The sequence below is a fragment of the Staurois parvus genome, unplaced genomic scaffold, assembly GCF_062004578.1.
Source record: "Staurois parvus isolate SC_StPar_1 unplaced genomic scaffold, SC_StPar_1.0 ptg000019l, whole genome shotgun sequence".
NCBI lineage: Eukaryota > Metazoa > Chordata > Amphibia > Anura > Ranidae > Staurois > Staurois parvus.
Genome location: NW_028317815.1, coordinates 20,434,860 through 20,450,509, shown reverse-complemented (window position 1 = coordinate 20,450,509; position 15,650 = coordinate 20,434,860). Strand labels below are relative to the sequence as shown.

At 38.2% G+C, this 15,650-nt stretch overlaps 2 protein-coding genes across 2 annotated transcripts in view; one reads left to right on the top strand and one right to left on the bottom strand.

The window, feature by feature from the left end:
* LRRC17 (leucine rich repeat containing 17) overlaps positions 1 to 7,001 on the top strand; it is a 37,507-nt gene extending 30,506 nt beyond the window's left edge. The window contains exons 3-4 of the mRNA XM_089685627.1: positions 5,075 to 5,230; positions 6,144 to 7,001. Of these exons, the coding sequence (XP_089541753.1) occupies positions 5,075 to 5,230; positions 6,144 to 6,547 (560 nt within the window). The 3' untranslated portion in view covers positions 6,548 to 7,001. The remainder of the gene's footprint in view (positions 1 to 5,074; positions 5,231 to 6,143) is intronic.
* FBXL13 (F-box and leucine rich repeat protein 13) overlaps positions 1 to 15,650 on the bottom strand; it is a 267,401-nt gene that overhangs the window by 203,020 nt on the left and 48,731 nt on the right. The window lies entirely within an intron of this gene.

Here is a 15,650-nt window from a genome sequence, read left to right as displayed (position 1 = left end):
AATAAGAGCCTTTTACAGATTGCAGGGAGGGGGGCCCAAACCGTATGTCCCAGGCCCTTTATTTACATTCACCTCACAACTGGGAATCCTGGACTGACAGCTGAATAGCCAGGGGAAGGATAAGTCATTGGTTGTTAGGATGCTGGTGGGTGCCAGCTCCCTAACAACCAGCATATCTGAGAGGAAATTGTCACATTTTGCAGTGGAAGAAATAGAACAGCTAAATGTTTCACTTCCCGCTGCAGCCAGAAATCTGGTCTGCAGTAAAATAAGGTTACAATATGTGTTAGATACCGCAAAATAAAAATGTAATGGATACGGTATTTAACAGGTTCTCGCCCCGCCTATAGCCAGATGGCGGCCAGCAAAACACCTTGTCCCTCCGGGTGGACGCCATATGGCGTCCTTTCAGGCATTTGCAGTTTGCCTGTCCGCAGAGCCGTGAAGCAACACGATCTGTCACCGGACGTGTACCTCAGACACGGCCGATGACAGATCTGTGTACCGGCCCCCTTGCCAGCACCATGTGGCCTGCTGTGACCAATCACAGCAGGTCACATGACAGTTGTATACAATGGATGGCTTCTTTTCATGCCATCCATTGTATACAAGTGTGTCTAGCTGTGAATGGTCACAGCGATCACATGCACAAGCTGGGCCAATCACAGCCCAGCTGTGTCATGTGATTAGCTGTGGACAAATCACATTTAAGAAAAACAAATCCTGAATGAAACAATTTCATTCAGGTAAATGCTTGCTTATAGCAAAGTAATTCTTTGCTATAAGCAAATTGTGTAAAAAAAAAAAATACTGATCACTTCCCCAAAGTAGTACAATGTTACTATGGTAACATTATACTACTTTGGTCATAGTAAAATGTGAAAACAAATCTTAAAAAAAGTGAAAAAAATGTAATTAAAAATCATTTTTTTTTTTTGTACTGTCTCCAGTCAGTGTCCCTGATCACCGCCATGCCAGTTATATGATGACACTGTACTGCACTGGTGACAGTATGTAAAAAAAAAAGTGAAAATCATTTTCTTTATTTCTTCATTTGCGAAAAATGACAAAAAAATTACAACTTCAAAAAACTTGCCATACCTGTTATGAAATACGTTGGACTGTCTACTTTGCAAAAAGGGTTCATTTTGGGGATATTTGTACTGTTCTGACATTCTTGGACCTCAAGAAATTAGATTGGCCGTCAGTACTTCAGGACTGATCAATTTTCAGATACATCCCATAGTTTGGGAACTCTATAACTTTCCTACAGACTAAATAATAAATACTAATTTGGGTTATTTTCACCAAAGACATGTAGTATAATACATTTTGGCCTAAATTTATGAAGAACAATTATTTATTTGCAAACTTTTATACCAGAACAAAGAAAAAAATGTGGTTTTTTTTCAAAATTTTTGGTCTTTTTTTTGTTAATTTAGCAAAAAAATAACTCCAGCGGTGATTAAATACCACCAAAAGAAAGCTCTAGTTGTGTGAAGAAAATGATAAAATTTTAGTTTGGGTACAATGTTGTATGACCGCGCAATTGCCATTCAAAGTGCAAGAGCGCTGAAACCTGAAAAAATCACATTTGTTAATTCAGTGTATAATATTCAAGCTGTTAAGGATAATGCACTATGTGAATTTTCTTTTCTTTTGAGCTTTCTATTGGCCTCAGGAGTCATTTTGGAAGTTTTCAACACAAAGATTTTCCTTTGAATATTTTACTGAGTGACTATAATTTTTTCTTGAGTGACAATAATTTTTTGAAGGACATTATTCACTTACTTTGTATTTTTGGATATTTTTGCACTATTGGATTCATTTATATTATTATTTACACTATCTGATTCCTTTTAGTCAGCATGTTACTATCCACAAACCTGTATAATGGCCTGGGCAGGAAGGGGGTAAAAGTAACTGGTATGGAAGCGGGTAATGTGTACTTTTTAGTAAATTTCCTGCTCCTGACATAAATACTATATAATATAGAGTTATTTTCAAGCACAAGTACATGTGGTATTTACTGTATCTCTTAGTGAACTGAGCCCACTACCTTTTAGTAATTCTAAATATATCTATTTATTCAATTGAAATTCCCCATTCTAATTTTACCTTATATTCCATGCTCACTCTGAATGCCCCTATACTTTGCTAAAATTCTCCAAACATTTGGTTTGGATGTACCTCAAAACAGAGGTCAGCCATATAAAGGCATCAACCAAAGTAAACAAAAGTAAGTTTTGAAGAGATTGGAAATGCAAAGGAAAATTACTTGCCCCTTTTACAATATCCGATCGCCTAGGTTAATTTCAGCTGCACAGAATAACATCCTATTTATTGCTGAACAGTGGGGGGGAGCACATAGTGATCACACAGCATGTTGTCCAAACGTCTCATCAGATTTTCATGTTCCCCTTCCTTCAGATCACAGATGGAAGCTGGAGATACTACATAAAGACTCTTTTAACAGCTGGAGGCAATGCAGATTAACCACAACATATGGAACTCTGTATTTTAAAAAAAAAATCTGCTTTAATAAAACAAGGCTGCCTCTTCCACTAGCATTACTTTTAAAACCATCAATTGTGACTTTAACATCTCTGTTCTCATTTTCAATTTGTCCTAAATAATATTATTTTATATGTATGGCTTGATCATGAATACAGTTGTGCTCAAAAGTTTACATACCCTTGGAGAATTGTATACAGTATGTACCATTTTTAAAGAAAACATGAGTGAGCAGGCAAAACACATTTCTTTTATTTCTTATGAGATTCATATTCAACTGTAGGTCATAACAGAATGGCACAACCATAAAATAAAATATGGCAACAAGTAAACAAATGAAATGACCCCTGTTCAAAAGTCTGCATACTCTTCATTCTTAATACTGTGTATTTTAGCATCAATGACAGCAAGTGGTTTTTCATAATAGTTGTCTGAGGTCTCAAATTCTTACAGGTGGTATAGCTGCCCTTTCGTCTTGGCAAAATGCATCCAGGTCATGCAAAGTCTTTGGCCATCATACATGAACCGCATGCTTGACATCTCCCCCCTCAATGAAGGTCAGGAGACTGTGATGGCCACTCCAGAACCTTCACCCATATTGTAACCGGGTTTTTTTTTTGTGGCATTGGCATAGCAAAGGCTTCTTTCTGGCAACTTTACCATGTAGCTCAGTATCGCTGTATTGTGCTCCTTGAAACAACCACACTGACTTTTTCCAGAGCAGTCTGCATTTCTCCTGAGGTTACCCGTGGGTTTTTCTTTGTATCCCAAACAATTCTTCTGGCAGTTGTGGCTGCAATCTTTCTTAGTCTACCTGAACTTGGCTTGGTATCAAGAGATCCCTGTATTTTCCACTTCCTATAGATGATTGAACAGTACTGACTGGCATATTCAAGGCTTTGGATAATTTTTTATATCCTTTTCCATCTTTATAAAGTTCCATTGCCTTGTTACACAGATCTTTTGACAGTTCTTTTATGCTCCCCCTGGCCCAGTATCTACTCTGCTCAGTGCATCCATGTGAGAGCTAACAAACTTACTATTTATAGACAGGCACTAATTGCAATTTAAAAAACCACAGAGATGGGAAATTAACCTTTAATTGCAAGTTTAACCTGTGTGTGTCACCTTGTGTAGGCCAAACATTCCAGGGTATGTAAACTTTTGATGAGGGCCATTTGGGTGATTTCTGTTATCATTATGATTTAAAAAGGAGCCAAACAACTATGTGATAATAAATGGCTTTGCATGATCACTGTCCTTAAATAAACTACATTTTTTTGGCATAATCAGCCATATTTTCAATATCAATGCAAAACAGTTAATGCTTTCTACCAGGGTATGCAAACCTTTGAGCACAACTGTATGTCGCTCTTAGTTAATAAACAAATACAAGGAGACGAGAGAACTACCAGTCATAGCCAATACTGAAGAACCCTCTGTGATCGATCTGTCCAGCTTGGGTGATGCTAAACACAGTGAATAGGTTGCTCTTTTTTTCTGTAGAGGAAAGGGAAAGATCTTTCAACAAATGCGGAGAATTTGAATAAATGTTGAAAAATCCTTGAAAGCTTTAAAACTCTTCCATCTGCTAAATATCAAAGTAAAATAAAGTGGTTCCAAAGGCTCAAGGTTTCTTACTTTCTATGCATGAAGGTAAAAAACCTTCTGTGTGCAGCAACCCCCCAATTTTTATCTGAGCCCCCTCTAATCCAGCGATGTGCACAAGAGCACAAGAGTATGTGGACTCTCCCTCCTCATTGGCCGAGACAGCAGCAGGAGCCCACTGGCTTCCACTGCTGTCAATCACAGCCAGTGACCCAATGAGGAGAGAGCGGGGTGCTGAGCCACAGCTCTATGTGTCTTATGGACACATAGAGCAGTGGCTTGGAAGCGAACATGAAGCATTGCATCCAGGGAAAACAGCTCTGGGGGCACTGCTCAAAGGGGAGGAGCCAGGGTTGCGGGAAGGAGACCAAAAAAAAAAAAAAAAAAGAGGATCAGGGCAGCTGTGTGCACAACTACTGCACAGAGCTGGTAAGTATGACGTGTTATTTAAAAAAAAAACTACAAAGCTTTAGTATAACTTTAAGATTAAAAAAAATGTTTATTGTGCTCTTTAAATAGAGGGGAGGGAGTGAGCTAAGACTAGTATATTAATACTGAATGTATGGGGGAAAAGATTTTCAACATTTAAAAAGAGCTCAAAGAGGTATAGAGGGCAAAGATGCAGTTTATGTTAATACACTGGCTTCATCTTACTCCATGAACTGAAACATTTCCAGGAGGTTGCATTTTTTAATTAACAGAACAGTCATGCCAAATTGTCCATACTCACTACACAAAAAATGCTAAAAAGATTGTAATTTAAAGCCCAGTAATATTAATTGCTAATCCACATCCACATTTATCAGTCACAGATCCAGCTTACACAAGAACATCAATTTTTTGCATAACCCAGAAAGGACTTTTTCTTATAGCTGAATTACACACAAAGGTAACAGCTGTATCAAAGTAACAACAATAAAACCACAAGCAATGATGCTTTTCATTCTTTTAGAATTACAGCAAGTCCCAGATGACATTTCTTCAGACATCATAAAACTGGATCTTTCCAGCAATAAAATCAAACGACTGCAATCAAAAGAGTTTGTAGATGTTCCAAATCTGGAGATATTAAACTTAAGCAATAATGGGATTGAATCCATAGATCCAGGTAAGAAAATCCGTAATAAATCTAAATAATTGTTGTTGGGTGAAGCAAAACTCAAAAGTAATGCAATCCGGTCATACACAAGAAAACTGTATATGTCAGGCCACAGATTTAGAATAAGGCTACACTGATATATAAATCTCTTTGAACCGAGAAATTTCAAATGACATTTAGGGAAGGTGGTATTCTAACCTTTCCAGCGCCCCCCTACTGATGCTTCCTCCATTGCAGCCACCACTCAAATCCCCAGTGTCCACTGCTGCCAGACAGTGGGATGAGTAGTGACATTGCTCCCTCAGTCATGTGACAGTGTTCAGGCCTAGACCGGAGCACAGTCACATGGGAAAAGGTCACATGCTTCCTGATACCTAGAAGTAGTGGACATTTTTGCCAACTGAAGTAGCAGCTGGAGCGTTGGGGGAGTGTTGGCAAGCTGAGTATCAGTGGGTCATGGGAGCCACTTTGCACAGACACTGTTACTTCCACCACTTCTCAACAGTTTGTTCATGTGAAGCACACTAAAATTAATGTGATGCTAATGAGATAGCTTTCAACAAGTAGTTAACTATCTCAGCAGTAAATAGATTTTATCATCGGTGCAGCCATAGCCTTAGTGTATCTCCCATCTCACTATCAGGTGCAGGTAGGTTCTCCTTCAAAGTGAAGATTCTTTAAATGCCTAGCCTTCAGTAAAGCACCCAATGGTGTGGTTGGGTTTGCTGCAGATCATCTCCCAGTCTTCAGCCTTTATGATCACTTCACTGGCCAAAGCTGACAGGCAGGACAAGGTTAAGTATTAAATCAATGGTCAAAGTAACAGCCAAGTTCAAACCAGGTCTACAGCTTCATTTATAGAATGTAACATTTGATGGATAGCAATTTATAATTATACTGCTCTGTGCTTATATTTTGGCAGCTGCATTTTCTGGCCTCATGAATCTCCAAGAATTGGATCTATCAGAAAATAACCTTTCTAACTTCCAGTATGGGGTCCTGGAAGATCTGTACTTTTTGAAAAAACTGTGGCTTAGAGACAACCCCTGGAAATGTGATTACCACATTCATTACTTGTTCTATTGGTTAAGACATCACTACAATGTTAACTATAATGGTTTGGAATGCAAGGCCCCAGAAGAGTACAAAGGATGGTTTGTTGGGAAGTATGTCAGGAGTTATTATGAAGAATGCCCTAACGACAGATACCAAGTACATATTGGAGTTGATGATGATGAACGGGAGCAAATTGAAGGGGCTAAAAAGAACTCAAAACAAATTGATTCTTCAGCAAAACGGGGAGTCCTACTAACAGTGCTTAGTTAAATCACTGGCTACATTTATGTTAAGAACCATTCCTTTTTTTAACAAAATGATTTTTATACATTGTCCTTAAAATACTGGAGATATTTTTCTTTATACGGAGTCCAGTGTTATAGAGAATTCCTTTATCTTAGCATTTGATATAGATTTATAGATTTACACATTTTTGAACTGTCTGGATTTGGCCCAAAAACTAGGCAAATCTGAACACTGATATTGCCCAAATGGCGGCATGGTTGGATGAAACTGGGTGATTCTTAAAACATTCTCATATAATATTTAAATTTGCATTTAAACATAGCGGATCATTTATAAAAATGTTGCAAACTGGAACAGGTTCAATCTACAATTTACAGACTGGCAAATGAAGAGTGTGATTGAGTGTTGAGAGGAAAAGTGGCAACCTGGAAAAAATGTCAACATTAAACAAAGAAATAAAGAGATGGATGTATTACAAGCTATTTAGCACACTGCAGTTAGAGTGTTGAACTAATCTTTCAAAAAATTAGCTGAATTGTAACAAAATATGTCAGGAACAGTAAAAAATATAACGGACCCTAGTGCTGAAAAAGTGGATGAAAATGTTAAATTAGCCCTTCAAACTTTTATAAATTGATCAAACAGTGAAATTGAAAACAATTTATTATCCTGCTCAATCCCCTATAATCGGGAAATAATTAGCCATGCTATCTATGAAACCTTAAGGAACTAAATCCGAGTTTCAGATATGATGAAGCAAGCAGGCTTTTCTGAACATAGTTCCTAAATTACACACAAAAAAAAAAATTCAATTAAATATGATTAGAGTGTCACATCCAAGGCTAGGTTCATACTGTTGAGGCTTTAAAGGCTGTGTTTGCATGGACATGGCCTCCCATTCATTTGAATGGGCTGCTGTGCCTGCATTTCAGGAAAAAGGTTCCTGTAGCATTTTGAAAACGCAGCATCCAGGAAATTGCATGCAGTATTTGCACCATGCAAGTTCCCTGCGATTCCCGCACCCAAAAACATGCTTTGTTTTAGATGTGTGGAGGTGCCATTAAGAATGAATATCAGCCCCGTATGTTTTGGCTGTTGATGGTTGCGGGTGTTGGAACAGCTGTGACTCCTGCAACCATCCGCAATAGTGTGAACATAGCCCTCAAAACCGCAATAGTGTGGGCCTAGCCTTACTCTTACCCTAGTCTTAGGCTCAGGAGTTTGGTTTTTGGTGTACTTATAAATACCAAGTAAAACTTGTGTGATGAAAGTACGTACAAGCAAACACCCAGTGTACTGCAGAGGTTGCAACTAGATTGTGTGTAGGGTGTGACATATGTCCTGAAGTATTTTGCAATAATCGTATGAATATATCGTTAACAAATTTTATATCAAATTTTATATCATAAAAACCATGTCCTGAAGCAAGACACATTTGATTAGCAAGGCTAGGTCTGAATTTATTTGAGAAAAACACATTTGAGTCTTTACTCCAAAATTAGGATACTTCAAGAGATAAAGCAATGTGCCATTGGTCAGTAGCAGGACAGTTTTAATTAGAGATAATAGGCCTAACTAGTGTATACATAACTTTTATTTTATCTATTGTGATAGGGGATTGAACTTGAGTGATATATCATGGTTAGGGTGCACACTGTTTTGTACTTTTTCTTTCAAATGATGCAACAGCGCAGTGTGAACAAAATGCAGTTGAAAGAACAGGTGATCAGTAACAAGTGAATGTTCCACTTTAGGCACCCCAAACTTAAAAAAGGTCCTATCCACATACAAAAAAATTCCACAAAAGAAATGAAAACCCCAGAATGCTACGCCTGAAATAAAAGCCCACTTTCTATTTAAAAGGAAAGCCCTGCTATGGACAGGACAGAAGATTTTATAGTGAGGATGCTGGCTTAAGCAGGTTTATTGGCCCTACTAAGTCTTGTAGCAATAGTTCAAAAACCTTGCAGTGCATCATCGTTTAAAAAAAATTCTCACAAGCAAATCTGCACATAAATTTATCAGGAATCTTGAACCTGTAAGATTTGCCTTGACTGTGAGGAGGAACAAAAAAGAAAAAGAAGCGCACCAACCTTGCGCATTACCTCAGTAACCAAAATTTATTAAATAAAAGAATGGTACTCACAAACAGCGAATAAAAACAGGCATGTAAGTCCTCAAAGGGACTTTAAAGGCAAGATGCAAATGCGAATCCCATCATGGAGGAAGCCACTCAGTACAACTGACGCGTTTCGAAGGACAAGCCTTCTTCCTCAGAGCTTGTCCTTCGAAACGCGTCAGTTGCACTGAGTGGCTTCCTCCATGATGGGATTCGCATTTGCATCTTGCCTTTAAAGTCCCTTTGAGGACTTACATGCCTGTTTTTATTCGCTGTTTGTGAGTACCATTCTTTTATTTAATAAATTTTGGTTACTGAGGTAATGCGCAAGGTTGGTGCGCTTCTTTTTCTTTTTTGTTCTTCCTCACAGTTCTGTTTGGGCTTCCCCAGCCTTGGTGTGGAGCTGCACGACCTTAACTATTTCGGTGGTTCCCTCCTTCCTTTTTTGGAGTTTGATTCCATCTACTCACCACCGGTCTGGGTCCTGGAGCACAGGAGATATCGCATTTGGTTCATTAGATTTGCCTTGACCCCATGGTAATGATGAACCCAAATCTCAATCCAATTGTAGGTAAATCAACAAAGCCAAAAATCATTGACAGATGCTGGGATTTTATAGCCATCTACTACCTGATTATAGCTGTAATTTTCCAGCAACTATTGCAGAGAGTTGCAAAGGAAATAAATGCTAGCAGGATGCAAAATTGTAAAATGTATTGTACTTATTTGTTTAAAAAAGCTATATGATGAGGGTTATTTTTGGTGATGGCATGGTATTTTATTTAGGAAAGTTCAGATAATTTTCAGAGAGTAGCAGTTATCTTGTTCAGCTCATAAAGTACTTCATCGTTTACAATGCATCCCATACAACCCCCCTTTATTAATAAATAATGTAAAAGGTGTGTTACAATAAACCATGTTCTTTAAGACAACACCCACCTTTTACTACATCTTCCATTCACTGCAGCACACTTTGGGATGTATTTTTTTTTAATTTGCAGAGCTATTTGTCTTGCAAAACTGTATGTACAGCCATTCTGTGCAAACACTGGCAAAATCAATGGAGCTAAAGATCATAGGAAATAAATACTTTTTACTATGATCATCAGTTCTATTTAGAAGCCATAATGCAGTATTTTCCTGATGCACGCTATTCTTATGAATAAATAACATCTGAGCAGGAAAGAAACTAGCCTAGTGACAATCGATTTTGCCAGCATTCACACAGAATTAATGTATATGCAGTTTTGCAGGATGAATAGCTCTGCAAATTTTGTATAAATACGCTCCTTTGTGTATAAAAATTCTTTAACAGACAGGAATCTGTCCCTACAATGAAAGGGCAAGTTGGTTGTACAATACGTGCCACCTGCCCAAAATGTCTCAATCCACCCCTGAGTGGAAGTAAAGCAATTTACTTAATGTATTTCAAGTTTCCACCAACTTTTACAGAATTTTATTGTTTAAGGCACAAACCCTTTCCTGCACTGAATAGACCAATCATTCCCACTGTCTCATATGATGGGCAGTACTGCCGAATGCAAGTGTAAATGAGGTCTAACAGTATCTCTGTGTTTAGCTTAGTGAGGATGTGTCCATGTGACTACTTTCCATGGGTTCTGCCGAACTGGGTTCAGAGACGGTATTTGTTCAGGAGGTGATATTGGAAGACCATTGGTCTATCAAAGCCATAAAACATAGGCTTAAACTGTGCAACTATAGATATCATCTTGTTGATTAATGCAGGCCACCAACATTTTGAAACATGTCAATGTCTATTTTTTTAATGGGCAGTTTTCAAAGGATACCAAATCTATATCAAGATGGGTATGCATAAAAATAAAAAAAAAGGTTAATGGGGAAAAAATTGCATTGGCTGAACTGGAAAGTGATAACCAGTCTAACATGCCATTTAATACGTTCAATTAAGAAAAAGGACAAAAGTCACAATCTCCCATTATTTACAGTTCCTGAAATACTGCTTTGTGTACCATCTGTATGTTTTTGACGCTCTTCTTTATGAATGTTTGCAATATGACTCTCACAAAACTGTGACATTTTCCAGAGGCTTTTAAGTGAAACACAATAATTCAATACACATTATTTGAAAGAAGTGAAAATACAATCTTAGTATTATTTATAGAAATTGTACTTTTTTATAGTAAATGTATATATGGCATTGAGATGTGTGTATATAGGATTGTTTGCTCTGTAACATATTTTGTAATCATGCCATAAATCATCCCCAATAAAATATACCAGTTTCATGCTAATGGAGGTTCACTGTGTTAATTACGTATTAGGGCACACTTTGAGATATATAGAGCTAGACTTTAAATTGGTCTTTATAAATTATTGGCATAACCACCCATATTTCATTTTTACTAATTAAATATACTTTTTTTCTTTGTTCGTTAATTTTTTTTATTGGGGTTTTAGGGAATGGTTGACAAAAGCATAAGAGAGATGCAATTAGTTTAGTATACATGGCAATTGGTAACGTAAGTAAGGTTTCACATGCCAAATTAGTATACATCAAAATATATTAACAACTGTGCAATAGCAAAGTGCATTTAGAAAGAAACACAGTAAGGACATAATTTGGTTCAGTGAAGACTCAGCATATAACACATGAGGTTAAGTGAAACAGGGAGACGAAGAAGACACAAGCAGAGGAGAGAGCACAGTAGGGAAGACCAAGTAGGAAGGGAAGTGGAGAAAGAAACAAGAAGAGGAATAGACAGTAATCATGGGCCACAGTTATGGTTGTTTCTATCATTCCAATAGTCGACAATCAAAATCTCGTGGGAGGTAGAGACCCATGGTTCGCAAACTCGACAAAATTTAGACACATTGCCCTGAAGCCTGGCAGTGAGTTTCTCATTGAGCAGAGTCCAATGCATCATGAGGATAAACTGAGATTTGGACAGCCCCTTTGGTTTCTGATTGAGGAGGGCTTCCTGGGAGTTCATTGGCAGTGCTCGGTGGAAAAGGGTTTGTATTATGCTGTACACCTGCTGCCAAAACTGCTGCACCACTGGGTAAACCAATCATGTATGAATAAAGGAACCCGCCTCCGAGCAGTAACAAACACATGGCATGGAAACATTAGGGTTAATATGAGCTAGCCTAGTAGGGACCATGTACCATCAAACCAGTATTTTCTCATCAGTTTCCGCCTCCGCAGCATTTGCGGGACCAGGATTTCGTGGTGGCCCAGATCAATTGTTCAGAAGTTAAATTCTGTAAAGTAGGAAGATAAGCCTTGCCAAGTGGGAGATCATTTTTGCATTTAGGTGTTAAAGATACATACAGTTGACATCGCATAATGTACCTGCAGATACCAAAATAGTAGAAGGTATGTGGTAGATTCTTTTGGAGATCCGCAAAAGATCTAAATTCCCTGGAGGTCAGCAAAGAGTGAAAGTGAATTATCTTTGATGATGCGCAGTAGCAGTAGGCGGGGGGAGAGTAGACCTCCTGAGTTCTTGACACTGTCCCAAAACTGCATTGAATGCTGTGCAATGCAGTTCATTAGTGTTTTCTGGGGATGTAGCCAAAGGAAATTATGGAAGGACAGAGGAGCGCAATCCACAGCTTACAGTCCAACCCGCAATGGGGTCTGAGAACTGACGTGACATTTAGTCAATTGAGCAAACTATGCAGCTTGCTAATATCTCAAGCCAATAAAGTGAATCACCTGGCTTTGGATGGAGCGCATGACTGAAGCAGGAATCCGTATCGTAAGACTCCGACTAAGTATAGTAATTTGGATAAGTACATATTTATTGCCACTATTGCCCCAGCCAAGACAGGTTGTAATTAGTCCAATTCTGCAAGAGAGATTTGAGTTTCCGAAGTAATGAGGGGTAGTTGCCTTCAAAGAGAGTGGAAAAATTATTCCTTAAATGAATGCCCAAATGCTGACGTTTATGATGCTCCCAATGAACATATAGTTGTGTGGAGAGAAGCAAAATGTTCAAGGCCCACTATTTTGCCGGGTTAACCTGCAGATCTGAGAGCAAGCCAAACTGTGCTAAGATCTTATGTAGATTGGCCAGAGAAATTAATGAGTTAGTTATCATCAGAATCATGTTGCCTGCAAAGAGGCTCACCTTATATTAGCAAGCAGCTAAGGACAGTCCAGTTACGTCTGAGGAGTCCTGTATCAATTGCGCCAGTGGCTCAATAGCTAGGGCGAACTAGCCCGGAAATAATGGGCAGCCCTGTCTGGTTCCCTGCATAGTAGGGAAGGATGTATATTTAAAGCTGAGGGGGAGTTGTATAGATTCTGGATCCTCAGGAGGAACTTGAGGCCTATTTCTCCAATATGTAGAATAGGTAAGACCAGGATACAGTGTCAAAAGGCCTTCCGATTATCAAGTGAAAGGAGCATTAATGGAACCTTCCTTCTAAATATACTTTTGTTTTACTTCTACTATATACATGTTAGGAAACAAATATATAATGTACCTTGGCATCACAAGACCACGTTAGTTAATCCTAATGGTTGATATATAACAGTAAGAGGCTTCATAGGTATGCAGATGTGTATACTACATGTGTGTACCAATGTTTATTTTCCAAACGCTGATCAAGTTATCTTCCTAGGATAATACTTACAGACCCTATCTAATGTATCGGAGGGTTTCCTGGTGTTGGGCGGGGATTTTACCCTGACCTTTGATGCATCTAAAGACATATAGCAAGGTGTCTCTTATGTATCTTTTTCTGCTCTAAAAGGAAGCCATGCCCAGCATGCTAAGGACCAGGAATTTACTTCTTTCCTGTCCACAAACTACATTCCAGAATTGATTACTTCTTTGTTCATCAGTTTAACCTCCCTAAAACTAAAATGTCTCATATTGACTGCATGATGTTTTTTAACCACATGCCCATCTCTTTTATAATTGGCCTTTCCCTGCAACTCACTAAACCATGGTTGGAGTGACTTAAAATCAGTCACTTATCCCTCCATTAAGGCAGATATTCAAAAAGAACTTGACTGTTATTTTTTAGAAAATAAAGACTCGTTCCCCACCCCACTCATAATATGGGAGACTCGCAAAAATTACAGTGAGACATTTTTAGTAAACATAGCCATAAAATTAGAAAAGAGGTAGACAAAATGAACGCCAAGCTTAGGCTACTTTATTTACTGCAGACCCCACCAATCCTTTGATAGCCACAAGGACAAAGTGTTTGGCAAACCGCGACTTGCTTCTGGATTCTGTCTTATCAACTTTTTTTTGGCAAACTGTGACTTGCTTCTGGATTCTTGTATCCAGAAATAAGAAACAGTTGCGAATACCACCTTCTCTTCACAAGGAACAGGTTGCATTATTTACCTCTCTGATAGCGGCTCTATTTGCAACAAATATCAAGAACGAAATTGATGATGAGGTGTTTTAGAACTCCCTCAGTACTCTTCAATTATTTACCTCCCACAGTACTCTTTCAATATTTTCCCAGGCACTGAGGATAAATGTTGATGTTGTGGGAGGCCCAGAGTACCCACTTTCTCATTTTCTGGGACTGCCCTAACATTAAACAGTTTTGTTCCAGGATTACCCAAATAATTTTCAAACTTTTGGACACAGCGATGAGGAAGTCCACTGGACAAAACACATTGAGGGTGGGTATATGTGTGATGTCAGACACCATTTAGCTACACGGAAGTATTGGAGTATGCTAGCAGTGAATACCTACGTATAATAGTGACATTATACAAGTGATTTTAAATGTGAGTTGCTTTATAAAGTTTTTTAAAAAATAAAAGTGCTTTACAATTTTATGCTCTAGTGATTTTCTTTATTTGATACATAATATATGGTGGCGAGTGAAGCAACGAATACTGGGACTAAAGTGTATCATATAGAAACGAAGGAGATGAGAGGAGAAAGGTGGCGAGCAGTATTCTAAATCACTGTTTTAGATATCTGGTGAGTGTTATGGATCTTAAACACTGTCTGTCATGGAGGTGAATTGTACAGTGAAAGGGGGATTGGCACTGTGTGTTACCATCTTGGGAGTAGGATGTACTTTTATGATATTATTTTTATGTAACTGTGCATACATTTTATTATATCACTGTGAAATATATACACATACACAGTATTTTATATATATATATATATATATATATATAATATTTTAGTACGCACAGGAGTTATTTTTTATATATTAAGTTTATGCACTTGTATACTTAAGGGTAGTAGCTCTATTTGTAAACATGATTTTATTGGATACAATTTAAATTCTTGACTAACCACATCTTGGCCCTGCAGTGCTAACTAGAAACAACCAGTCTACAGGCCTAGGGCCACCCCCCCACCCCACCCCTTGTCTTCCAGCCAGGGTAGGCTCAGCAAAGCTCTGTCTCTCCCTTCTACCCTTACCTTAAGTACCCTTTCTTACCATTGTTCGTATTAGTTTACTTCCCCCTTCTTCCCCACCCTCTCAGAAAGTCTTCTTCTCTACCTCTCATGCCTTTACCTTATTTATTTTATCTCTAGATTCCCCCTTATACCTTACTATTCTATTTTTCTACATTATAAGTAAAAGATTCCCACATGAGGCTATACATTGGGACACTCATCTATGTTTCTATGGATTTATCATGGTTAACTCCATGTCTATGTAAATTTACATTTCAGTGTTTTTTTTTCTGTGCATTATGGTGTGAACAGTTGATTTTTTGTCACTGTAATGTCCTATTTGCTGTTAGCAACGTGCCCTGCATAAAATAAAATTAGAATTTTAAAAAAGAATTTTAAAAATAGTAACAGTAATCTAGCACACAAAATTAAAATCCATGTTTTAGATAGGTCTTTGAATTGTTGGTGAGGGGGCACACTGACACCTTAGCTGCCATTGTGCTACCTGCTGGGTGTCCAGTGCGCTCCTATACCTTTAAGGAGGGGTGGGCTCCCTCAGGTCCACCTGCCCTTGGTCTATCCATTAAATACATGTGCCTCTACTGTGGGGGCTCTCAAAATTTGTACAGTT